General features: G+C 33.8%; 1 protein-coding gene across 1 annotated transcript; it reads left to right on the top strand.

Moving 5' to 3' along the window:
• On the top strand, positions 1-27,346 carry FAM98B (family with sequence similarity 98 member B). The gene is made up of 8 exons (XM_006920509.3): positions 1-143; positions 6,795-6,940; positions 8,078-8,212; positions 12,382-12,560; positions 15,475-15,555; positions 16,145-16,261; positions 24,133-24,300; positions 26,417-27,346. Exons 1-8 carry the CDS (start codon positions 73-75, stop codon positions 26,756-26,758), a joined length of 1,239 nt encoding a protein of 412 aa, XP_006920571.1. The 5' UTR covers positions 1-72; the 3' UTR covers positions 26,759-27,346.
• Positions 27,347-27,716: the final 370 nt, after the last annotated feature.

Below are 27,716 nucleotides of genomic sequence, written 5' to 3'. Positions count from 1 at the left end.
GGAACCTTGGTGCGGTAACGCCAATTTCCGGCGGGCTCCTTAGAGTGGTGAACAGCTTTGGGCCGAAGGACCATGAGAGGGCCGGAGCCGGGTCCCGAACCTACGATGGAGGGGGACGTGCTGGACACGCTAGAGGCGCTGGGGTGAGTGTTCCTGGGGCCGTCTTTTCCCCCTAAATGTAAGCTTTCCCTCGGCTTGGCTGCTGCAGTCTCTTCCCCATGGGTCTACTCTGGGCTCGGGCAGCTCGGTGCAGGCCTGTTTCTCTGCCTCACTCCCTCCGGCGCCGACGGAGTTAAGAGGGAGGTGGGAGAGAAATCCTTTTGCGGGGTTGGGGGTGGAGTAGGGCCGGAGAGCTGGGGCGCGCGGCCCCCTCTCCCAAACTCCTCGCCTCGGAATTCCGCAGCGGGTACTGGCGGCAATGGCGCGGAGCAGCCAGGCTAGCTTCAGTCCTCCGGAGAAGCATGTCCCTACCCCGCGGGTGGTATTTTTGTTGACGTAGTTGTCGCGCCCAGGGGGAGGTGCTGGAACTCTGGACTGCGGCCAGGGACTGTTGGCTGCTGTGGTGTACAACCTGTGGCTTAATTAGGGCTCGGGAGCGAATCTCTCTTGCTTCCTTGACCGAAGAAAATGTTTTAGTTCAGTGCTAGTCCATTCATTCAACTATTTCGTTCACGCGTTAACATATTTACTTGATATTAATAGATATTCATTAATGCATATTTGTGTGCTAGACAGAGGAAAGAATTTCAGGTTACTAGTAGTTTACATAGTCGTGGGGGCTACAAAGAGTGTGCTGGTATTTACAATTTAGAGTGGGAAGTGCTATGAGAACTCCTGGGATGGTGGTAATACTTCTAGGTATGGGGAGCAATAAATGCAACGTGGTCTCTCAGCTTTATCTTATTTTACCTCACAGCCATTGTTCTTATCCCAAATTAGCTTGTCCTGCGCATTTGTCCCTTTAATGCTCCCACCCTACTCCCGCCCCCAGCCCCAGTCAGCTCCAGAAAACAGGTGTCTTACCTGTCTTGTTACCAGCACCATTCTATAGTGGTGTCTGACACAATAAATAGTGGCTGAATGAATGGGTAAATGAATGAAGAAAAGTTCAAAGAAGAGAGTGCACGGAGGTAAGCATAGGGCCAGATAGTTGAGAGTCACAAAATACACGTTAAGAGATTTGAGCCATCTGGCACAATTGTTTGCTTTGTCACACGCTGGAGTTTCTTGAATGGAATAGTGTGAAGCTTGAAACTCCCACTCCCCCCTTTTTTACCCCTAAAGCTGCACTTGTTACTCTATGAACTGATTCTTTTGGACCCTGATGATACTTTGCAGTGACCCAGTGTTATAGAGCCTTGCACTTAGTAGATCCAGAATAAGTGTTTGCCAAATGAAAGAACAGAGCCATCAGTTATTTAGGGGGCATTTTCACTTTTGTGATATCCCTTGGAGATTTTCAGTTAACTTGGTTAAGGAAGTAACCAAAGCAAGAAGTTAAAATAATTAATTGAAGTGTTTAGGCCTCAAACAGTTTGAGCACCTAAGTACTCCAGATAAGAATAGTGGGATTCTGTAAATAGTTAATGAAAAAGGTTAAATCAGTGCTTTTTTTCTTCATTCCTCGAATTTTTTTATATTATAGATGTTTTGAAAAATAAAGTTTGCTGTAATTTTTGCTTTAATCAAGGAGAACTAGTTTCAGATTATTTAATATGAAAAGTGTAACAGTTTGCATACTTTAGAGTTGATTTTTTGCCTAGAATAACTAAAGACAAGATTTGAAAGTTTAAATTTTCCTTTAATGATAATGAAATGTGAAAAAAGAGCAGTTGTTTACTTACAGTATGTTATAACTGAACACTTTAAAAATACTGTCCATGTACATTGTGAATAATGCATTTTCTATTGTGATTAAAACATTTAGGATATCAGAGAAGATACTTTAGTTTGTTAGATAAATAGAAATGAAAGGGAAGAATTAAAAAGAGAAATCTCTGTGAAAGAACAATTTAGTGATATAGTATTATTATAAATGAAAACAAAGTAGAAATAACTTAGTTTCCTCATCTGTGAAAGGAGCAGACTGGAACAGATTATTTCAGAAGTCTCTTTCAGTTCCGACAGTCTGTGATTTTATAGAACAATGGATCTCAACCCTGATTGTGCATCAAAATCATGTATGAAGCTTGCAAAAAATGTTCTAGTCTGGTATATACTACAAACTGAATCATGATCTTCAGTGGTGTTCTGTAGGCCTGCATGTTTTTAAAAAGCTTCACAGACTAGGTTGAGGACCACCATTATGGAGAGAAGTTTATTTCATATATTTATTGAACACAACTCTATATTGGACGTTGTTCGGTGAAATCAGTAGTGAGCAAAATAGACTTAGTCCCTGTCCCTGTGGAGCTTACAATTTAGTGGAGAGACATGATTACACAAACATTTATTAACTATAATAAGTGATTTAAAGGAAAATAACAGGGTGGCATAACAGGATAAGAGGACCTATGTAGTTTTATGTGTTAGTGATAGATTCCTGAGGAAGTGACATTTGTGTTGAAATAGGAATAGTAAATAGGAGTTAACTAGGTGAGGTTGGATAGGAAAGGAGGATAAAGGTATCCTTATAGTGAGAACAAAATATGAAAAACCTTGAACTGGAAAAGAGCATGCTGTATTAGAATATCTGGAAGGAGACCGATGTGGCTGGAGGTCAGAGCAAAGACCAGAGTGTTGGCAGATTGGATTGGAGAGTTAGATGAGGACCAGAACGTGCAGCACCTTTTAGACTGTGTTGTAGATTTTGTTTTTTGTCATAACAGTGGGACATGATTGAAGGATTTTAAATAAAAAGGAGTTATTAGATGTTTAGTTAGAAAAGTGACCTCTGTCAGCAAGGTGCAGAGTAGATTGGAGAATTTAGTTAGTAATCTAACCAAGAAGTGATGGTTGCTTAGTGGCAGTGGACATGGAAAGAAGTATATTACAGGACTTAGTGATTGATTGGATATTAGAGCTGAAGGAGATAACAATATTAAGGATTCGTTTCTTCAGTAGGTATTTATTGAGCACCAAAATGAAATGATACTCCTTGGAATATAAATTGAAGGAAAGAAAGTAAAGACAGCAGGGAACTAGTGAATACAGAAAATATAGAGAGACCAATGGAATGGAGGTAAGGATGATAACAGAGTATAAGTGAGTGGTCAGAAGAGCAAGCTGGAAGGATAAATGTAGGTTGTGGTTGAGGAGTGACATGTTTGAATTAGTGATTTCAGAGATGGCGTATTTCTAGGTGATGGCAAGGTCCAGGGGGTGGTTCACGGACAGGTGGCAAAAGTTAGAAAAGAGGAAATTACAGAGTCGAGAGCTCAGGGTATTGGATAGGGTATATATGTAGACTTTGAAGAAACTTAATATAATACCAAAAATGGGAATGGAAAGGGAAACTGAGCACAGGGAATGTTGAGGAATATCCAAGAGGTTGATAGATGAAAATCACAAGAGAAAGAGCGTGGCAAATCTGACTGTCCTGAGCCTGGAGAGAACAGAAGATATTTGTAAGATAATGGGGGAGCAATGATATGAATGCTGTATTGGGAATCAAGGAAGACAAACCCATATGCTCTTATGGAACTTGAGAGAGTAAAATAGCCAAAGCTAGAGGTGGTAGGAATAACCTTTTTGAGAACAGATTGGCGATATAGGAGTTGTTCATGGATGGAACATAATGGAAGAGTTTGGGAAACAGGGAGAAGTAGAGAGCTGGATCAGAGGCAAGCCACTAGGGTGGGTAAATGATAGGGGGAGAGGAAGGATCTCATATTTTTATATGTCGGCTAATGAAAATAGAATACAAAGTAAATTAGGCCCTGGCTGTATCTTTGTGGGGGTTTGCCAATGGCCCTAACACACTGAAGATTGGATCACCCATCTTGAAGTAGTGTCAGACCAGCAGCTATGGTTCCAGTGTATGGAGAACTTCTGGGGGACTCTGGGTCTAGGGGCGGTATCCTTAGTGTTTGAATAAGAGTAGTATTTTCCTAATTAAATAAAAATTTATAGGACAAACTAAGAGCATAATACTAATACCTGTCTTTTAGGACATTGTGGTAATTAAATGAGGTAATATACATAAGGCACATAGCACTGGCCTAAGAGCAGTTCATAATGTTAGTTGCTATAATGATTGTTTTTAGATGTTAGGTTTGTTAAGTGTATTTCTTTTTTCTTTTTTACCTGATTTGGTGAGGTGAGGCATTAAGGATTGTGGGGTTTCTTCTCCTCTAAATTTAGTATTTTTTGGTGATTTAATCAATTTTTGTTGGATTTTATAGTTGGTATTTTAGTAAAAATAACTTAAAAACTATGTGAATTAAATTCAAGGGTTTATGATAATTGCAGAAATGAAAGCAAGTTGGAGGAAATAAGATGTTTACTATTAAATCTCAATGAAAGGCATTGTAAGACATGGAGGAAAAGTAACACATAGAGGAACCAGTCTTGACTGGAGTTGCAGAGACAGCAGTCTAGTCCCAGTTCTGCCTTTACTTGGCTGCATTACTTGGCCAGGTTATTTGCTTAGATTTAAATCAGCATGTCATCATTTATTTTCTAATCCTACAGAATTAGGATAGTATTAACTTCAAAGCATTGTTGTAAAGATTAAATGAATTATAAATAGCAGGTATCCTAACATCGTTAACTCTTAATTTCTTATGTGCAAAATGGAGATTTGAAAATACCTTCATTAGATATGACCAGAGAATTCAGAGAAAAAAAATGCAAATGGCCTTAAACATATGAAAAGATAGTCTTATTCATGGGAGAAATGTAAATTAAAACTATATACTGAGATACTAAATGGTCATAAATCCAGATGTTTGACAACTTTGAGTTATGGGGGAATAGGTGAGTACTCTTATACCTTTATGGTACCACCCCTGTAGAGCAAAATTTAATAGTATCTAGCAAAGTTACATATTCACTTACCCTTTACCCTAACAATTCCATCTCTAGGAAGCTATCCCAGATACACACTGACAAAAATTTGCCAAATTTCTTAATATAGAAAAGCATTGCACACAACCCAAATGTCCTTCAGTGGGGCCATAGTGAATAAAATATGGTGTATCTAGGCGGTGGAGTACTATACAACAATAAAGGTGGAGTAGTAGCTCTATTGATCTCTAGTACACATAAATATGTGTATGTAAGTGTGTGTATATTTAAAACAATGAATAGAACAGTATATAGTAGGCTACCTTTTATCTAAATAAAGGAAAAGTATTTATATGTTTATATTTAAAAATGTTATGGAATGACAAACCACAACCAATAAATATAATTACCTATGGGGGAGAGATAGAACAGAGTAGAGGGAACAAGATTAAGATTGTAAACTAGATTTGTCTGAATGTACCTTGTTTTGTGAATTAGACTTTGAAACCATATAGATGTTTTTCATAATTATAAGACATAATTAAATAAGAAAATCAGAACAAAAAATTAAAAGCAAAATGAAACAAAGGTCTTTGAATATGTTGAGTAGGTATTTAATCACATGGGAAGGAATCGTTTTTTTACACATCCAACTGGAATATATTCTAAAGATAAAAACATTGTTTTTAGTAACATTGGTGTTAGTAATAATTTTGGTTTTCCTATTTTGAAACTATATGTAATTTACATTTATTTTTACTAAGATTATGTAAATATCATTAGAAACCAGAATTTTCATTGTAAGAGAAAATAGATAACAATGTAAGACGAATAAATTTAAACCCCTCCCACAAACCCACAGTTCTAAATTTGAATAGGAAATAGCAATGTGAACTTCTGATGTAATTTCTCTTAAAAAGGTACAGATACAGTAACTAACCTTTAGTACCAGGTTGAGTACTCTTAACTACCATTAAAAAGAATCAAGGTTTCGTGGAGAAATGCTGATTACCGGTGTTAGGGCGGGAACATCTTGTCATAGAAAGCAGGGAAAGTTTTCAAAGAATACTGGGGATAAATCAGAGGTCTCATTGGCTAACATGAATGGCCTCCCACTAACCAGAGATAGGGCAGTTTGAATATCAAAAGAAAAATAACTGCAATGGATTAAAACCTATCAAGTATGTTAAAATATTTGTTTATAATGTGAAAAAAGTTCAGTTGCAGAAAGAACAACAAAAGTAGAAAGCTGGCATCTAATCCAACTAAGATAATATATAAAATGATTTAAAAATTTAAGGTTCTATTCAAATATACTTTGTGGCACTGTTTTAAAAGTATAAAATTATAAATGAGTTAGGTTAAAATGATCTCATAGGTCTTTTTCAGCTTTAATTTTTTTAATTTAAAATTTGCCTGATCTCTTTTCACTACATTTCCTTTTTTTATTCTTCTAACTAGTGTAGTTATTAGACTGCTCTTTTTGACTTTGTGTTATATGTAATTCTCTTAAAATTGGTTGATAATTTTACTTTTTAAAATGTTAAAATATAGGAAAAAAAGCCAAATGTAAACTATATAGAGCAGAAATTGGCAAACTATTTCTATAATAGACCAGATAGTAAAAACTTTAGATTTTCCTGGCCATAATGTGTCTGTCACAACTGCTCAACTTTGCCATTGCAGTATGAAAGCACCTGGAGACAGTCTGTAAATGGATACATTTTTTGGCTGTGTTCCAATAAAACTTTATTTACAGAAACAGGCAGTAGGCTATGATAAAGACTATTAGGGTTTCTTTTTTTTTTTTTTCTCCTTGTTTTAACCTTTTATGTCTTCCTTTCTAGGTATAGGGGACCACTGTTAGAAGAGCAAGCCCTTACCAAGGCAGCTGAGGATGGACTATCTTCACCTGAATTTTCAGAGCTCTGTGTTTGGTTAGGCTCTCAAATAAAATCATTGTGCAACTTGGAAGAAAGTATCACTTCAGCTGGTATTGGCATTGTGTTTTATTTACTTTTCTGTTTAATAGTAAAATGAAATGATAGCTTATAATTTACAGTTTCATCTGTAGTATGCCCACAGTACAAAGAAAAATCAGTATGAAGAACTTCAGTATGTTATATTAAATATCTTTGGAGTACATTTTAACCCAAAATTCTTAAATTTGTATGAAATTATAAACAATTACTGTTTATCTGTTGTCTTAACCTTAGTATTGTTCTTTAGAAAAAGTAGAGTCTGAATTTGGTTATTCAAAAAGTTTAATTTTTGAATACTGCTTATTTTGAATTAAAAGTCCTTTTTTTGTTTGTTTTTTAAAGTACATGTAATCCCTAGTTTAAATTGTATTACTAAACCTGTAACTCAGGACATGGATTCACAGAGGAATACTTTTATAAAAAAACTCCTGTACTAGCTCATAAAGTTTAATTCATTACTGTCTTGGTAACTGGAGTCTTTGTGAGTCTTTGGTAGAGTTTCAAATAGTGTAATAAAATTAAAAAATAAAAATTATTGGGTATTTGCTAGGGGACAAAATAGCCTTCCGTTTTGAAGCTATCTTTACTTTTAAATTGTTTTTTTCCTTGCCAAATCTAATAGAATTTATGTGATGTGGAGTAAATTAAGCTAAATTCAAAACTTGATACAGGCTCCTACATAATTAGGTTATGAAAGAAGGGTAAGCAGTGAAGCATAATTAGGTGGTTGCATTAATTATCCGAATCCATAGAAATACAATAGAAATGGACCATTTGCTCTGAAGCCAATTAATTATAGCTATAATAATTGCTTTTTAATATTTCAGTTACATAAAATATTTCCATTTTATCTGCTTTTATGGAAAGTCCATTGGACAATCCTCAGGGATTTAAATATAAAAATACCACGATTAGATACTTATGTTTTAAATTGATACTTATGTTTCTGAATTTAAGTGTTGCTTTCTATATATGGAAATTAGATACCTTTACCTAAGCTTTGGGGTTACACATAAGGATCGAATGTCAAAGTGAAAAAGTAAAATTGAATGTAAAATTGAAATCAACTAGTGGTGGATTTTATAGTATCAGATCAAATAGTAATTATTCAATCACTATCTTATAATGTCTTTTTTTTTTTTTTAAAGGGAGAGATGATCTAGAAAGCTTCCAGCTTGAGATAAGTGGTTTTTTAAAAGAAATGGCATGTCCATATTCTGTACTCATATCAGGAGATATTAAAGACCGTTTAAAAAAGAAAGATGACTGTTTGAAACTTCTATGTAAGTTATCTTTGAACATTTAAATGCATGTGTTTGACTTGGTTTTTGTTATTTTCAAGATTTATGAAATTTCATTAATGAAGCATTTTGTATATAATAAATTATAATGTACTCTATAAGATTTCTAACACTTATGATTTATTTGGCTAATATAGAATTTTCTGTGTTTGTGATTTATATAGTATTTTAGTAATTTTTCTTTTGCCTAATTCACCTCTTAGTATTTATGACTAGAAGGCAAAAAAGTTGGTGATCTCCAAAGTCTTATTTAATCTTAAAACTCTCTGAAACTAGGCTGCTAAGCAGATTATCGGATCTTGTTTTAGTGATAGGCACTGAATGGTAGTGGTTTCAAAAATATTTATTGATACTTACTATTGTACTAGAAACTGCTCTAGGCAAAAAGGCACCCTTAGGCCACTTGAATTTTAGTGAGTCTGGCTTATTTTCGTTAGGGATGAATTTGGAGTATAAATTACCTTATATCTAAACAATTACCATAAATAATCTATTTATGGTAATTAATCCATTGGGTCCCTTCAAAAATTTTTTAATTCAATTTAATTTCATGCTATTTTGAAACTTGTACAAACAGTGACCATTTGAAAAAAATTTTCTAACATTTTCTATTGTTGAATATTTTTTATTAGGTTGTACCATTTATACAAAGATCCATGTGATATATTCCTTCTAGGCGCTAGTGTTGGCAATGTTTGTTTTATTTGAGCTGAAATTACGTGTTTGTGTTTAACCAGTGTGATGATAGGAGTTTTGATATTTGAATAACCTTGTATGTCTGTGTGTGTGTGGGGGGGGGGGTTAAAAATTATGCTCCCTCCCTTTCTTGCACTGTTTCCTCACCTTCCTTTCATTGAGTGTGAGTCACTGATTTCCTGAACCATTGTTATTAATTGGAGATCATAGTAACCCCTGGGTATTTTGAGACAAAGGATTCTAAAAAGCATGGCTTAGAGGAACTTGCAAACTCTTTCAGTTAAAGAGAGCTAAGTAATTCATCATGTTTACCTTTTTGCCTTAGCTGCTAAGAAGCTCAGCAATAATAGTAATATAGGCTTCTGGTAAAAGTAAAGAGGATATATAAGAGAAATTGGTATAGTTTTTTTCTTCTGATTACGGAAACATGCTTAGGAGGCCAGGTAAGGTGGGGAGTTAGTGTTAAATGTGTACAGTTTCAGTTGCAGAAGGTGAAAAGGTTCTGGAGATGGATGGTGGTAATGGTTGCACAACACTCTGTACTTAAGGATAATGTACACTTAAAAATAGAATGGTAGATTTTATATCTGTTAAAAAATTGGATGCTCATCATATAAACCTTATGAAATAGATAAAATTGTAAAGAAGAAAACCGTTTGTAATCTCACTCCCCAGAGAGAATCATGACTAACTTTTTGGTGTATTTTGTTTTCTTTTTTTCCTTTGTATATACACATTTAAATAAGTTTGAGATCCTATACAAATGCAGTTTCTTCACTACTTCCTCCTCCATTAATGTGAACATTTTCCCATCACTTATTTTAAAAAAAATCATTTAAATTGGCTATATAACATTGTATGCTATGGACATACTTTTACTTAATAGATTTCAAATTTGAGGGTACTTGGACTTTTTCCATTTTAAATTTCTTTGCTCATAATTCTGGATTAGTTAGACCAAGATTATGAACGTGAAAAACAAAAATCTTTGGTCTAGGTATATATCGCCATAGTTTTCTCCAGAAAGGTTATACCAGTTGACAATCTTACCAGCATCTACTCCATCTTTATCTTTAGTTAGACTATCTTTAAAACATACAAAAGAAGCTTCACGTTCTTCTTGGAAGTGTTTGTAACATGTATAAAATAAAAAGGACCAAATTCCTTACTATGTGGAGAGCTTTTATAAATCAAGAAGAAAAAGAAAACTCACTGAAAAAATGTATGAAATACATAAGACATGAACAGGCATTCTACAGAAAAAAGTTTTTTAAAAATTGCTTTTAATCATGAAAAAATGCACAGTATCCCTCAGAGTAAAAAAAGTAAAATGACAGGATACTATTTTTTTTTTCACTTAACAGTTTAGCAAATAACAACAAAAAAAGAAAATTGATAATACAAGTTTAGGGGAGTGAGCATTCTCATATACAATAGGTGTTAGCGTGTGGTAGAATGACTAGTACAAGCTTTTGGAAAGGCAGATTATTAATATCACAATTAAAATTCACGTGCCTTTTGACTTGGCAATTCCATGTCTAGGAATACATATTTATTTCCCCAAGTGTACAGAAATATATGAAAAGGATGTTCATTATGGCATTGTAGTAGTTAAGTAGGAATGGTACATCTTTGCAATGATACCACAATATAGCTATTAGAATGAAAACAGATCAAATATGCTGATATGGAATGATCTCTAAGATATATTGGTATATAAAAAATGAAAATAGAGAACATGTATAGTATACCTTGTTTCTACAAAATATATAGATGGTAGATACATATACTAAATATACATACATACATACATATTTATGACTAGAAAGATAAGAAACTAATAATGCTAATTGCCTCAAGGGAAGGGGAGTCTGAGGATTACAGTGGGAAGACTTCATAGTATTTTTTACCATCTGCATGGATTAGCCATTTTAAGTATTAGACTGAACTCTTGTTGTTACTGTAACATAGCGCATGTTTCTGTGGAACAAAGGCAGACTTCAGCCAAGGTTCTGTCCAAAATATAAATTTTTGAATGGGTGATTTGTTTTAATGAGGTTTTAAAACCAGAGGGACCCTGGCATAGTTCACAGAAGCAAAGTTTGATACATATTGGTCTTAACTTTCCGTGGGCTCTTTAGATTGTGTGACATGTGTAGATTGCATGGAAAAGACTTTACATCAGTGGCTTTCAATCCTCCCTGCCCATGAGAATCACCTTGGTTGTAAAATGTACCACACAGATGTCCTACTTTTACTTCAGATCTACTGGTTCAGAATCTTTCAGGGTAGGACCCAGGCACCTCTACTTTTAAAGTTTCTCAGATATTTTTTCTGCTCAGCTAAAGTTGACACTGTATTAAATTGTGGAGTGCATGATTATTACTTAAAATAAATAAAAACAAAACCCCAATATTTTAACTACTGTAGTGAGAGTTAATTTAAAACAAGGCTATAAATAACCACCTAAGATTTTTGAGTAATTTTCTTAAATATGGCTGTTGAAAGGGTTAAATGAAATGGTGACAGTAAAGGGGTGGTGTATCTTGAAGGCAAACAATTATTCTGATTACTCTGTCTACTAATAGATCAGTTAGAGCTATACATTCTCCCCTGGCTTGAGTACTCTGTGCATATAAGTGAGACTATTTTATCAGAGTTTTACATATTCTTAGACATTCTTAAATTATTGATTTACTGTTGTGTTTTTCTTACTGAACTTTAAACTCTTTGTGGGTAGGCTCTGTCTGTCTGTCTGTCTGCCTGCCTGCCTGTCTGTTTCTTTCCTCCCGCCCTCTTTATTATTTCTTTTTGTGATAAAAAAAAACAATGTGAGATCTACCCTCTTAGCAAATTTTTAAGTATACAGTACAGTACTATTAACTATAGGCACTGTACTACAAAGTAATAGATCTCTAGGCCTTACTCATCTTGTATAAGTGACCAATATGTATCCACTTTGGTTTAGGACTATGCCACGATCCCTCTGATTTCAAAACTTCATTCAAATAGATTATTGGTTCTTAAAAATTTTATGTTTAATAACTCCCTGTTTCTCCCTCTACCCCCACCCCTGGCCACCACCATTCTACTTTCTGCTTTATGAATTTGACTAATTTAGATTTCTCATAAAAATAATTTGTAGTATTTGTACTTCTATGTCTACATTTTTACTTTGCCCGGTGTCTCCCAGCTTTATCCATGTTGTTGCAAATGGATTTCTTCTTTATTAAGGCTGAATAATAATCCGTTTTATGTATATACCACATTTTCTCTCTGGAAGAATACCTAGGTTGTTTCTGTATCTTGGTTATTGTGAACAGTACTTCAGTGAACATGGTAGTGCAGATCTCTTTGAGATCCTGATTTTGATTCCTTTGGATATATGCCCAGAAGTGGGATTGTTAAGGAGTTTGTGTGGATTTTAACATTATTTGTTTTTTTCCTTATTATAGTATTTTTAAGTACAGAGCTTCAAGCTTTACAGATATTACAGAACAAGAAACGTAAAAATTCTCAATTGGATAAAAATAGTGAAATTTATCAGGAAATTCACGCTATCTATGACACCCTTGGTATTCCTAAGTCAACAACTTCTGACATTCCGCTTATGCTAAGCCAAGTGGAATCAAAGGTATTGTATTTGTTTTATTTTTCTTTCCCCAAATGCAACTAAATGCTAACATGTAAATAGTTCCTTTAAGTATAAGATATTCATTCCATTTCAGGAGAAGTTTATCTTCATGGAAACTAAATTTTAGATTTGGAGTTAATATTTATGTGACCTAATTTGCTTATAGCTAATATTCAGTGATCACATCTTAGTGCTCTTAGGCTTTGTGAGAGTTGCTGTGATAGAAATCACTTTGCAAATTTAAGGATTCTTTTTCTAAACAAGGTTGGAATGAATACATTATGAAGAAAAAAGTAGAATTAACCTATAAAGTCAAAGGCAAACTAAATTTTTTAAAATGGGCATTAATGGAATTGCAATGTGGTTGTCTTTGGTAGTGAACAAGTGCAATTTCTGGTGGATAAGTGTTTAGCAAATGTTGTATAGTGAATGAATAAATGAGTACCCTGATGGCGTAAAAACAGCCACTTAATATGTACCTCAAGCTTTTTGATTTTTTTCAGTTATTAAACTGCTTTTCCTACCTAGTCAAGCCATATGTTAGAATGTTGCTCTCATAGATCAAATTTTTGCCTAATTCCTAGGTTTTGTAGAAACCCTCTAGAGAATAATACAGGATTCATTTTAAAGAAAAAATTCTCACTTTCAAAAATGGGTACTAAAACTCCATTTTTAGGCACACTACTTTAAGTCCTTGAATAAAGTACTGTTTTGCATTGATAATTTATGAACTGAAGAAAAAGATTTGTCTTCACGTGAGAGAATTTTAGTATCATTAAGATGAAAACACAATATTAAAACTTTTTGAGGTGGGAGGAGAACTTGCAAACCAAGGAATGTCTGTGAATCGCAGCTCAAAAATACTTTCTGGGTTAACAAGTTATTCTTCAGAGTTTTTTCTCTTTTCCTCTGGATTAAGAATGATCTGGGGTTGGCTGAAATGTCTAGGACTATTTCAAATTGAGGCAGAATTATAGACTCTTCCTAATCTCCCAGTGCTTTCACATATTTACCCCAAAGAGGCTTTTTTCCTTTTAGGCATTTCAGTTAGTATTAGCAATATCCCCAAACCTCTCTTTTCCCTACTTAAAGCAGGCTATAACACCAGTGTTCAAATGCTGGCAGGCTAATTATAAGGTAGTTGTTACTATGGTCATTGTGGCTAAATAATTTACCTAAAAGGACTTCCTTCTCCATTCAGTTTCTATCAGAAATTTCCATATTGTGCAGAAGAGACTTTGTCACCATTGGGAGGAAAATTATCATTTTCCAACTCCAAGCTATTTAAATGTGAATCTAGAGTAATTATAGTAATAATAATGGAAATAATAGCAGATATATAGCATTTACTGTCCTAAATGTTTATATGTAACAAGTCATTGCCTTCTTAGATCATCTATAATGAGTTAGGTACCATTATCTACAACAGCTATATGAGGAAACTGAGGTACTGAAAAGTTTAATAAATTAGACAAGCAGATTTCTAAGTAGTGGTGGATCTGACTTTTGAACGCAAGCAGTCAATCTCCAGAGTCTACACTCTTCACTCCCTCACTATCACATACGTATTAAAACTGTTATCTAATGTTGAAATCCTGGGATTGTGATTACGTGTAAGAAACTGCAAATATTCATTCAGAATTCCTCTTGACTGAGGAGTTACCACTAAAACTTTTAGTAATATATGAAATAATTAAATTGGAGGTATTTACAATAATTGGTGAATCTATACAAAAGGTATGTTTTAACAGAATAAGTTAATAATTATAATACGTAAGAATTGTATCAGTAATTGTTGTAGAGGTAGATTTGCTATGAAGCTAATAAAGCTTAAGCTTTGAGACTCCTCATTTGCACAAGTTCTTTCTAAGCAAATTTTTTAAAAACAGCTTTCTCAAGATATCATTTACGTGCCATAAAATTCACCCATTCTAAGTGTGCAGTTCAATGAATTTTAGTGTATTTGCAGAGTACAACTATCATCAAAATCTAATTTTAGAACATTCTCATCACCTTTCCATCACCTTCAAAAGAAACCTTGTGCCTCTTTACAGTCACTCCCTATCACCACTAATCTTCATGCTAATTTCGTTTTCATAATTTTTAATTCTTTTAAAGAGAATGCCCTCCAACATTAAATAAGCTTCATACCCCTCAAAATCCGAACTGTCCCTGATTGTTTTCTTTAGTTACCTTTCTTTAGTTAACTGAGACACTGTAAATATTTCATTCTGTTTTGAAATATTTTCTTTAGATAGTAAAGGGTTCTACAGTTAGGAGGGCGAGCCCAACTTAGGCTATCATTTCTTAGTCATTTCCTTCAGGATAAATGACTGTTATTGGAATAACCCCTATATTGCTAAAGCGAAAAAGAATGCCTACTATCTTACTCACCAGAGTAAAACTGTTTCAAGTAATATAAATTAGTGGCTTTGCAAAAGGAATGAAACGTATATGTAGAGACTAATTGAGAGGGCTTGTTCATCTATGTTGTCTTGCTGAACAGTGAAACCAGAATACTTAACAATTGGAATGTGTAGATAGTAATTAATTGAGAAAAATCATGTGCTCATCAAAGGTGTTAATATTCCTTTTGAGAATTTACCAGGATGTAAGAGAGTGCCATCTTAAGAAAATCCAAAATCATACGGATTCTCATAGTAAAACCTTTTGTAGCTACTTTAGTTGTCTATTACATTATTTCTTATTCTGGCAAAGTAATGTGTGAATTAATACTTCTTTGAAAAAGATATTCTGAGTAGTAGTGATATTCTTTCCCAATATGTAGGGGTATATTTTAGTTATTTCACTTTAACATTTTATTATCTAGCATTCAAAATAACATTTTAAACAAGAATAAGATTGCTTTAAATTAGGGATATATAGTTTCACAATCTTTTATATTTACTTTTAGGTGAAAGATATTCTCTCAAAAGTCCAGAAAAATCATGTGGGAAAACCACTGCTGAAAATTGATTTAAATCTGGAACAGGCGGTAAATCCCCCTTCTTTTTATTATTAGATTTATATAATTCAGTTAGTGAATATGACTTAATTTTACAAATGAACATCTAGATTTTACAATATGTAGCTTGTATTATTTTGGAGAATTAAAATGGATTGATATTCTAGAGTAATAGGTCCAGACATTTTTTTTGATCAGCTTATTAATTTTAAAACTACTTGGCCAAGAGTATTTATGGAGCCCATTATGTTAGCATAGTTGTCATTTGAAACGGACAATAGCTTAAAGCCAATAAGATTGGAAGTTACCGGTATTTCTTTCCTTATTGGTTCAGACGACTTAGCAAGTAGATGTTTTGCTTAATATGTTTGATTGAAGATAAGGTAAATTCTACCAGTTTTGGAGTTTAATTTATATGTTTAATATCTTCTGAATATCATAAATGTTCTATCAGATACTCTATTATTTAAATAATTTACTGTTAAAGTCTCTTGGATCAGAAAATAGTCATTGGGTACAGTATTTTTTTAATTAATAGGAAGTATTGACCACAATTTTTAAATTTCCATGTGTAATGAAAGAATCTAAAACTTATAATATTTGTTTCCAAATTGTTTAGGAACAACTGGAAAGAATCAACGATGCTCTTTCCTGCGAATATGAGTGCCGCCGGCGGATGTTGATGAAACGATTGGATGTTACAGTGCAGTCCTTCGGATGGTCTGATAGAGCAAAGGTAGGGCTGTTTTGCCGTCTGTGTCCTGTAGGTGGTACTCTTTGACAGTTCTTCAGTCTTTCTTGTCTATTATGTAACTATGCCACATTTGTACTTTATCACTCTGAAGCACATACCCAGGCCGACTACTGGTCTTATATAACGATCCTGGTCTTGTATAAATCCCTTTTTTCAAATATTTTATTTCTACCCAAATCTTTCACATTATTTTAAACTCATACATAACTGTGATTTATTCAAGGATATGTATAAAAGAAGGCATTATATGAGACAGTAAGATAAAGTGAGCAACTGATCAAGAAAGAAAGACATAGGAATAGGTATTGGTAGTACTGATCCTGAACAAGTCTTCTTAAAAGTGTCTTAAGGCTGTGGAGTGTGGTCCAGTTGAAGAGGGATTTGGAGGATATGGGCATCTCTAAATATGAATCTCTTCATACAGCTTTCTAGAGATCTGTCTTCTATCCCACCCATTTTATGCATCTAACCTGTACTCAGGCTTTGTCCTACCTTGCATCATAGACTGGAAACTCCTGACAGTAAGCTGGGACAATTTTAGGAAATCATTTGCTCCCTCTGTTTTCAGGGGTCACAGTCCTATGTTCCTTGATGTCCAGTGTCGGAAAAAAAAAATCCCTATTTCACATGGGTTGTCCAGTTTTATAGTTGTTTCAAGTGGAAGAGTAAATCTAGTGTATGTTACTCTCTGCTGTTAATATTATTATACTCTTTGGATTAACTGGGCAGTTTTTCTGCCCCATCTTGCATCAGCACTTATTCAGCTTTATTCAACTGGTACCTGGGCTAAGCTGGAACATCCAAGGTGCTCGTCTCACATGTCTGGGTTCTGCTGTCTGCTGGGGTGCTTTGGTTGTCTTCTTGGCTCTGATGTGGTCTCTCTCGCCATGTGGTGTCTTGTATTGGTTTCCTATGGTGGTTGTAACAAATTACTGGAAACTTAGTGGCTTATATAATACACGTTTATTCTCTTAACAGTTTGAGAGAACAGAAGTCCTAAAATGAAGGTATTGGCAGGATTGCATTCCTTCCAGACGCTTGAGGGGAGAATCTGTTTTCTTGCATTCCCTAGCTACCAGATGTCACCTGTGTACCTTGGCTCTTTATCTCATCCTCCATCTTCAAAACCAGTAGTGTAGGATCCTCTAATCTTTCTTCCTTTGCTTTTAGTGTCACTTTGCCTTCCCCTGTCTGACACTCTTGTGTCTCTCTTACAAGGATCCTTATGATTACACTTGGCCCACTCATGTAATCCAGAGTAATTTTTCTATCTCAAGATCCTTAATCTGCATCTGCAAGGTAACATATTCACAGGCTCCAGAGATTAGGATGTGGACATCTTCCGGGTGGCCGTTATTCATTTTACCAGATGTCTCATCTTCCTTCTAATTGGATGTTATTTTTTCTTGTATTAGGTTTCTCTAGCATATGCTGGTGCTGCTTTTTCTTCTTAAATATACTTTTAAAATTGGATAGTCTAATGAATTCTCCACTTTCTATATACTTTCCCTCCTCAAAACGTGTCTTCTTATTGTAGTAAATCTGGGCTGTTTGCTTGGCTATCCTTGGCTATCTCACTATTTCTTGGATCGAATTGCCACCTCATGTTTATTTCCTCATTCTGCTACAGTAAATCCAAAAGTAATTTCCTAACAAAGGGTACATAGGAGTGATTTTTCTGAATCCTTGTATTCTGAAAATGTTTATTCTGCTGTCACATTTGATTGGGTAAACATAAAATTCTAGGTTGAAAATATTTTTCTCTGACTATTGAAGGTATTTGCTTCATTGTTTTCTAGTATCTAGTACTACTCTTGAGAAACTTGTCATTTTCTATGCTTTTGGATGACCTTTTATTTTTCTCTGGAAGCTTTTGGACTCTTTATCCTTGGAGTCTGAAATTTCACAGTAGATGTCGGTTTGGGTATTTATTATTTCATTATTGTAAATACGAGGTGGACCTTTAAATCTGTAGACTCTTAGCTTTTATATTTTTTAAATTAATTTCTTTCCTTTTGTTTCCTGTGTTTCTCTTTCTGAAACTCTTGTCAGTCAGGTGTTGGACATCTTGGATAGATCCCCTTATGTTGCTTTATTTATTTTTTCATTTTCTCTTTCTCTTTTGGATTTTACTTTCTTGGAAATTTCCTTGGTATTGAATTTTCGTTTCTGCCATCATTTTTATCCAGAAATTCTTTTTGATTCTAGAGGTTTTTTTTTTTTTTCCCATATTTTTCTTCTTTTATAGTTATGCTATCTTTCTGAACGAGGATGAACAGTTTTTAAAAATTACCTTTTTTTTGGCTTTCAATTATTTTTGTTTCCTCCAGGGTAATTATTTGTTTATTTTTCTTGTTTTCTCTCTTGTGGTGACTTTCTTCAAATGCACAATGGTTACTGGTTGTCCATATTAAGGAGCAAGACACTGAAAGACTGATGGGGAACTACAGTCAGTGATTGGAATTGTTGATATGAGTCTTTGGAACTGGCTATGGTGCTGTGAGAATTCCTAATGTTGATTTGTAGAAGTCTTTTCTCTGAAGGTGCTCATTTTTTCAAGAAGAAAAACTTCATTTTTTCTAAACACTTTTCTTTCTTTGGTCAGAGGAGGTGGAGTGGCAGTATGGCACCAAGGGTTGAAGGAATAGACTGTTTGACAAACAGATTTGAGTTAACCTTTATTTTTGCCTCCAGAATTCATTTTCTAAGATGTTGGTTCCCTTCTTATCTGTATTCCTGTTTTCCATTTTTTGTTGTAGTATGCGTATACCTTTTTATAATGTAGTGTGGTCATTCTGACTTATTTACGTAGAATTACTCCCTCATGTATTATACAGAGTCTCCTCCAAACACCTGGCAGACAGATACAGAAAATTGAAGAGTGCTTAGAACAAAGTTGCTGGTGAAATCTATTATTTCAGGGAACAAAATTTTTTTTTAAGCACAATAATTGAATAGTTATAAGGCAGAGTTGAAGACTGTCTTTTATGTATTTTCTTTCAATAAACATTTATTCAGCATCTCATATGTGTCAAGCACTATGATGTACCAGGTTCTGGATGAGCATTTTAGTACTCTCTATGCTTAAGTGTAGAATATTTTTGGAAGATTTCCATGTCTGTGATACCTAATCAGCTTCTCAGATGGTTAAAGCCTATTTCTTTTCTGCATGTGCACCAGGATAAACTCCAGAGATATGTGAGTGTCCATGTCATTGGAATAACTGTTATATGCAAGAAACTGAGATGCTCTAAGCTGTGGCTTACAAAAGAAGTAGATGACATGATTGCTGGCCTCAAGAAATGCAATAGAGTTCAGATGTATGGGAGGTGCTAGCTTTACTGACCTCTGGAAACTTAATAGGTTAAGTTTTATACATGTCAGGTTATCAGTTTAACCTGTTAGAATTTTAATGAGAAAATGGAATTTAGGAATAGAAGGACAACTGTGAAGGTAGTATATTAAATATGTCTTAATATAGTAACTTAGAGGATAATTTCAGTGTTGGCCTTAAATTTACAGAGAAATCCAAAACAGTTTTGACATGTTCTTTTCTTTGAACATTTAGAGTGGCATGGACTAATGGGCATGTTGACTCTTTACTACCCTTGAACTTGGAGACTTTGAGAAAATATGCCTTTAGGAAATACCTTCATATTTTATTTTCTTGATCTTTTTTCATTATGTTTTAAGACAAAGGAAGTTGTATTTTTATTCTTTTCTTCTTAGTCTGGGGAGATTTTAGAAATGTTTTTTTCTTAGGCTATGGGTCAATTTAGGCCTTTCATTTCAGCCTTTCTAATTGATTATATAAGTATATGCATTTATACCTTGAGTTTTCTTGTTAAATTATCCCGTTTCGTATGCCTGATATTGTTGAATGACTCATCAAACATTTATTCTACAGCATTTTAAAACTTTACAGAAAATTTTATATAGATCTAGTCTATCGATTGACTTTGAGGTTTCCTTTAATTCCTTATTTGACCCTTTAATGAAATCCTTGGCAGCTAAATTTTTGTACATGTCCATGATATATTTCTAAAATTTCTTTTTTTAAAATTGAGTTATAATTGACATATATTAGTTTTAGGTGTACACCATAATTATTTGATATTCGTATATATTGCAAAATGATCACCGTAAGTTACAGAATTGTTTTTGTGATGAGAACTTTTAAGATTTATTTTCTTAGCAACTTTCAAATATGCAATACAGTATTATTAACTATAGTCATCATTACATCCCCGTGACTTATTTATTTTATAACTTTAAGTTTGTGCCATTGACTCCCTTCACCCATTTCACATACTCCCCCATTCCTCACATCTGACAGCCACCAGTCTGTCCTCAGTATCGATGAGCTTGATTATGCTTGGTTATTTTTTTGATTTTTTTTTTTAGATGCCATATAAAAGTGAAATCATATGGTATTTGTTTCTGTGATTTATTTTACTTAGCACAGTACTCTCAAGATATATCCATGTTGTTGCATATGGCATGATTTTATTTTTTTATGACCGAATAATATTCCTGCATGTGTGTGTGTGTGTTTGTGTGTATCACATTTTCTTTATACATTTATTCATTGATGGACACAGGTTGTTACCATCTTGGCTATTGTGAATAATGCTGCAGTGAATTAGGGGGCACATATATCTTTTCAAGTTATTGTTTTCGTTTTCTTTGGATAAATGCTCAGAAGTGGAATCGCTGAATCATATAATAGTTGTATTTTTAACTTTTTGAGGAACCTCTGTATTTTCTAGTGGCTATACCAATTTACATTAACCTCCATCAGTGCACAGAGGGTTCCCTTTCTCTACAGCCTTGCCAACACTTGATATTTCTTTACTTTTTAATGATTGCCATTTTAACAGGTGTGAGATGGTATCTCATTGTGGCTTTAATTTACATTTTCCTGATGATTAGTGATGTTTAGCATCTTTTTATGTACCTGTTGGCCATCTTTATATGCTCTTTAGAAAAATGTACATTCGATCCTCTGCCTATTTTTTAATCAGATTTTTTTTTTTTTGCTGTTTTGTATGAGTTATTTACATATTTTAGTTATTAACCCCTTATCAGATATATGATTTTGAAATATTTTCTCCCATTCATTAGGTTGACTTTTCATTTTATTGTTGGCTTCCTTTGCTGTGCAGAAGCTTTTTAGTTTAATGTAGTCCCAGTCATATATTTTTCCTTTTGTTGAGTTTGCTTTTAGTGTGAAATCCAAAAAAATCATTGCCAAGACTGATGTCAGGGAGCTTACAAACTGTGTTTTTTTCTAGAAGTTTTAAAGTTTCAGGTCTTATATTCCATTTTAAGATCTTTAATCCATTTTAAGTTATTTTTGTGTATAGTGTAAGACGGGTCCACTTTCATTCTTTTGCATGTTGTCTAGTTTTCCCAGCACCATTTATTGAAGAGACTGTCCTTTCCCCTATTGTATATTCTTATCTCCTTTGTCATAAATTAATTGACCAGACATATGTGGGTTTATTTCTGGAGTATCTACTCTGTTCTATTGATCTGTGTCTGTTACTATGCCAGTACCGTACTGTTTGATTACTATAGCTTTGTGATACAATTTGAAATCAGAGAGTGTGATGCCGTCAGTTTTTCTTTTTTCTTTCTCAAGATTCAGGTCAAGTAGAATCTCTTAATCAGAGAATATGCATGATTTTAGTGCTTTTGACATATATTCCAGAGTTACCTTCCAAAAAGATTATACACTTTTGTTAGTATGGTTAATCTGGTTTCTTTTAAATTATTTTACTAGTATTGAATTAGGACAGTATAATTTTATTGTTTTCTTTACAGAATATATTGTGATCATTGTCTCCTATCTAAAAGCTCTATTTCCATACCCTTTTTAAAATTAATTTTTAATTTTTAATTGTTGGAGCTATAATCCACCATCTTAAAATGTGTAATTCAGTGGTTTTTAGTATATTCACTGTATTCTGTAATCATTACCACTATCTAATTCCAGAATATTTCCATCACCCCAAAAAGAAATATGCACCCATTAGCAGTCATTCCCAACACCCCCGCACTTCCCTGGCAGCCACGACTATGATCTACTTTCTGTGTCTTTGGATTTGCCTATTCTGGACATTTCATATAAGCAGAATCATATAATATGTGGCTTTTTGTGTTTGTTTTCTTAGCATAATGGTTTCAAGGTTCATCCATGTCATCTCATGTGACAACATTTCAGTGTCCTTTTATGGCTGTTATATTTTATTGTATAGTGATACCATAATTAATTTTCTTACTTTGTATATTTTTTCTATATTACAAATACCAGGAATATTAATATGTATAATTTTTATTTATGAATCAAAGTACAGTCTTATGATGGATTCCTAAATGGAAATTTATTGTGTCAGTGGTTATGACTCTTAGTGCTTTTGATTCACATGGCCAAATTGTTTTTTAGGAAATTGGTATGAATTTAAACTCCTGTCAGTAAGGTAAATGAAATTTTATCTTCACTTTAGTTTCATTAATATTTAGAATATTATCACTTTTATTGCTAACTTGATGGTTAAGAAAGACTAAATTGTTTTAATTTATTTTTATTATTGGTAAAGTTTAACTTTTTACATAAGCTTATTAGTCATTTGAATTTCCTCTTATTTTTTTGGAATTTCTATTTGTGTCTTTTTCCTCCCCTTAGAGTCTTCCTGTTTTCCTTTTGATTGAGCTTTTTATATATTAAGGAAGTTAGCTAGTTGCTGTATTTGTTAAATATTTTTCCCAGTTGGCTTTTGATTTTGTTTTATGTGTTTTGATATATATATATAATTTTAATCTTTGTAATAAAGTTAAATTTTTCGTTATGAAATAAAACCTTTAACAGTGAACTCTGTATTTGGAATTCCAATATGGTGCACCTTATTATTTTTACAGATAGCTAACAGTTTATTCCAGCACCATTTAAAAGAATAATCTATCCTTTTTCTCACTGGTCTTTGATGCTCCTCTATCATTTATTGCATTCATACATCTATGAGGCTCAGAATCTTAATTGCCTTTTTTGTTTCATCAATATATTTTTTTCCTCCCCAAGTTTCATGTCATTAGACTGAGGCAGGAGAGTATACTGTTATCTGTACACCTGTGCTTGGGAATCAAGTGTATCTTTATTACGAAGTAGGCAAAGCTGAGATTCTCTCTGTATTTTGGGGAAACTAAGCTTTCTAGGCCTGGTTGTTTTTTTTTCCCTTTGCAAAAGGGAGTAATAAAAACCACACTCTAAAAAGGATATTTTCAGGATTAAAGACAGGACTATTAAGTGAACAGTATTTTGGCACATTTAATAAGTGCTCAGGGACTATTAGCTATTATGACAGTGATGATAATTTCATATTGCATATTAATAACTGATAGAACTCTTTCAAAATTCTTTAAGTCATTTTTACATAGTTTCTGGATTAACTTTGAATCACCCTCTCCCCCATTTAGCTCGAAAACCATTCCAACAGGATTGCAGTAAATCTTTAGTTAATCTGGGGGAAAACCGACAATCCTCAGTGTCCCCATCCAGAAACTTGGTATTTCTCTCCATTTATTCAAGTTTTCCTTTTGTTTTTATTTTTTTTTCTTAAAGGTCTTATATGTGATTTTGGTAAAGCTGTTTTTAGGTTATTTTTTGTTATTATGACTAGAATGTTTTTTGTGTTACTTTGTTAACGAGTTATTATTGGTAGTTGTATATTCTTTAAGCATCTGTTGGTCTACTTTTTTCATTCTACATACAAATTATCAGATATTAATGATTGCCATTGCTCTTTCATTGAAATGTTCTTTGGTTCCTTTTCTCCCTAACTTTTGTCATTTAGGTGAAAACAGATGACATAGCAAGAATTTATCAGCCTAAGCGTTATGCTTTGTCACCCAAGACAACGATTACATTGGCACATCTACTTGCTGCTCGTGAAGATCTATCCAAGATCATTAGAACAAGTAGTGGCTCTAGCCGGGAGAAGACGGCATGTGCCATTAATAAGGTTGGTTTTTCTCAGTGGAGAATGAATTTATAATATCCTTGTTTGATGTTTTTACATTTTCTTTTGTTTTGGTGAACTCCTAGAAAAGAGTGGTAGAGGGGGCTTCATTCCATCAAGGCTTAGTTATGTTTTGTGTGTGTGTTCATTTGAATTTCTTTGTTCATAGATTAAACCAAAGTTTTATCTGAATTAGAGGAATTAAGAATTGTTTTTATCAATAGCTTTATGAAGAATTATTTGTTTTTCCAGCAATGTAATCATTCATTGTTAGTGAAAATATATAGGAATCATTTCAGGTATTGACAGGTTTCTTATACCCTTGGTGTTAAAGGGAAGAGCACATGCTTTGGAGTCATAAATCTGGATTCACATTCTAGCTTTATCATTTACTTAGAGGAATCACCTTGAGAAAGTTACTGAATCTCTGGGGGGGTCTGTTTCCTGATTCAGAGCATAGAACCATTTCTTTGACAGGTCTTAAACAAGTTCAAAGAGTCTGAATTTTATACCTTAATGGCAGCAGCAACAACAAACTAATCTAGAATGTTTGTCAGCTCAGCTAGCATGTACTCTTTATTTAGAAAAAGACTATATTACAAAAGAGGAAAAATTCAGGAGTTAGGGCATTTGGGTAATTTTAAAACGTTGTTTCTCACTCAGCATGGTGAGAAAGTTATCCTTGATATATGATACCTTATCTGAGGGATGGTTGTATATAAAGTCAATTTACCTAATTATTGCTCAGTTAGACAGCAGTGTTTATGCCTCCCTGCTTCCATTTTAAGATCAGCCTATCTTCTGAAAATGTTCTGTCTTGAAATATGTTAATATCTTGCATCAGGTTACAATCTAGTCTTGTTGGATCAAGAGTTCTTCTTTAAGTGAAATTTCCCATCTCTTTTCTGAGTTTATAATTTATAGTCTGATTATTTGAGAGAAATCTTATGATCAGTTCTTGCAGCAGCTTTCCATATACCCACCAACATAGCTTGTTTGGTGGAGAGACCACTAAGAATAACAACGAAGAAAAGCTGTTTTGGGGATTTGATAATTAAGGCATTTTTGCCGACTTTAAAAGAATGTTTTACATACTTCGTTCAAACCTTGCCCCACAGTGAGGATGTTGTACTTCTTGTCTGTCATTTATAACATAAATTACTAAAACATAATTTTGATTAGATGATCAGTGGAAGTAGAACCTGATTCATAGGTCATTTTAATTGAGGCAGTTATGGTTTTACCTTCTTCCCTGAAAGAGATTATTTGGAAGCTAATGGCTTTTCCTTGGCTGTGGTGGATGGAGGGCCACCCTCCTCGCTTTTGTCTGTCTTTGTTCATGAATATATAAAGGAAGCCCTTTCTACAGAACATTGGGGCTTAAACCAAACTCTTCCCTGATTTATCCTTCAAAGTATTGTAAAACAGAGTTAAGGTAAAACATAGTTAAGGATGGATAGCAAGTTTTTATTTTTTTTATAATAATATAGTAATTACTATCATCATTGAAAGTTAGCTTAAGTTTCTCATAAAAAAGAAATAGTTCATTGAGAATCTTTGTTTCTCCTTGCAGTCATACCTTGGATTATAGTTATTATATTCATCTTGATTTCATTATGTCCATGTTATATGTATTTCATACTTTGTTGAAATAAAATGTGCTTAGAAATATAATCTTTTATTACATAGCTCATTACCAAATCAGTAGCAATAGAAAGTTCAGAGTTTTTGTTGTTGTATAAATGGATATGAATTTAATTAAAGTATATAGTTTATGTACTTGAAAATGTTTTGTTAAAAAAATTTCTTAGCGTGATAGGTACCACATTTATTATAGAATTTGCTAAACAAATTTAAATGAGAAAATTAACAAGCCCTTAAGTTTCAGAACTATTTCCCCGAATTGTTTAAAAATAATACCACATTGTGAGGAATTTGTCATACATCACATTTATATTTTCAATATTAATTCATACTACCATGTCTGTTACTTTCATGTCCTTAAATATTTGGCTTCTGTTTCTTTATTAGAATAGTAACCTCAATATTGCTTGAATCATTTAAGTAAATTTTAACTTTTAAAATATGAGAAACTGAAAGAAAATGTTTTTTTACACAGGTGCTGATGGGAAGAGTGCCTGACAGGGGAGGACGGCCAAATGAAATTGAACCACCACCCCCTGAAATGCCACCTTGGCAAAAGAGACAAGAAGGCAGCGGAAGGGGTGGGTGGGGAGGTGGAGGTGGTGGTAGAGGAGGTGGTGGGGGTGGAAGAGGTGGCTGGGGAGGTGGTGGAAGTGGGGGAGGTGGTAGCAGAGGAGGAGGTTTCCAAGGCAGGGGAGATTATGGTGGGAGGGGAGATTATGGTGGAAGAGGGGGCTACGGTGGAAGAGGGGGCTACGGTGGAAGAGGTTATGGAGATCCATATGGAGGGGGTGGTGGTGGGTATAGAAGATATTAAAAACTACAAAAATTAGCAATGCTTACTTCTTGAGAGATACATTAGGCATAGTATTCAAAATAACATACTTGAATGTCATCTTTGAAGTAAACACCATGTTAGATTCCCTATGATACCATTCTTAGTTGGGTTAATATGTAAGAGCATTGTTTTATACAACCATTTGACTATCCCTTAGACATAGTGATGATTTTTTCCCCATATTCTGTGTACCCTTGAGCATGTTATGTCTTTTTAAAAAACAAAAACAAAAAAATGAGCAAAAACTATTTTTTAACATGTAAATATTTATTATCATCAAACTTGGAAAATGGAAAGTATTTTATTGTCATGATTGAATTTAGATGTGACCTGTATTTTATTCAGATTTGCGATACATAAATGACCCCACTTGTTAATTAGACTGTTGCCTCATCTGTATTCCTGTAGCTAGCTGTGTTTTGTTTTTTAATTCTACTTTACAACATAGAGAAAGAGACTGATGGTTTTGTTCAATAGGTAGTTGTCATGACTTGTTTTCTCTATTATAAGAAGCTATTCCTCTGACCAGGTTTCTGGTAAAGTTCCATAAATTGAAGGCTGAGTTTACTTTTTGGTTTGCATATCTGATTTATTTTCCAATTGGATTTGAAATCTGTGATTTTCTTTGACAAAGCAAAGTTAAATTGAGGTCAGAATTACTCTAAAGGGACAAAAGTATACCAACTTTACATGATGGTGTAAAAATATTCCTATAAATTGGTTTCTTCATCCTTTGGCCTTCATTTTAGGTATCAGAATATCAAAAGGCAGGCTGAGCTATATGATATAGGATTAGAGCAGTAATTTCCAGTTTCAGTAGAACAGAGGTAGGGCCAAGGCATCCCTAGGTGATTCTGATTCTCAACTAGATTTGGGAAACACAGGGTTAGGTAGGGGTTGGTTATATGTGGTTTCGTGGGTGGAACAGTCAAAAGCT

The sequence above is a fragment of the Pteropus alecto genome, unplaced genomic scaffold (genome assembly GCF_000325575.1).
Source record: "Pteropus alecto unplaced genomic scaffold, ASM32557v1 scaffold86, whole genome shotgun sequence".
Lineage (NCBI taxonomy): Eukaryota > Metazoa > Chordata > Mammalia > Chiroptera > Pteropodidae > Pteropus > Pteropus alecto.
The sequence above is the reverse complement of the archived record's forward strand: the minus strand, read 5'-3'. Positions and strand labels throughout refer to the sequence as shown.

What these genes read in the sequence shown, in the direction of transcription:
- FAM98B (XM_006920509.3), top strand. Translation starts at nt 73, where the DNA reads ATGAGAGGGCCGGAGCCGGGTCCCGAACCTACGATGGAGGGGGACGTG. An exon ending in AGAAAGTATCACTTCAGCTG is followed by an intron (nt 6,941 to 8,077) that starts GTATTGGCATTG and finishes TTTTTTTTAAAG; the next exon opens with GGAGAGATGATCTAGAAAGC. An exon ending in TAAGCCAAGTGGAATCAAAG is followed by an intron (nt 12,561 to 15,474) that starts GTATTGTATTTG and finishes ATTTACTTTTAG; the next exon opens with GTGAAAGATATTCTCTCAAA.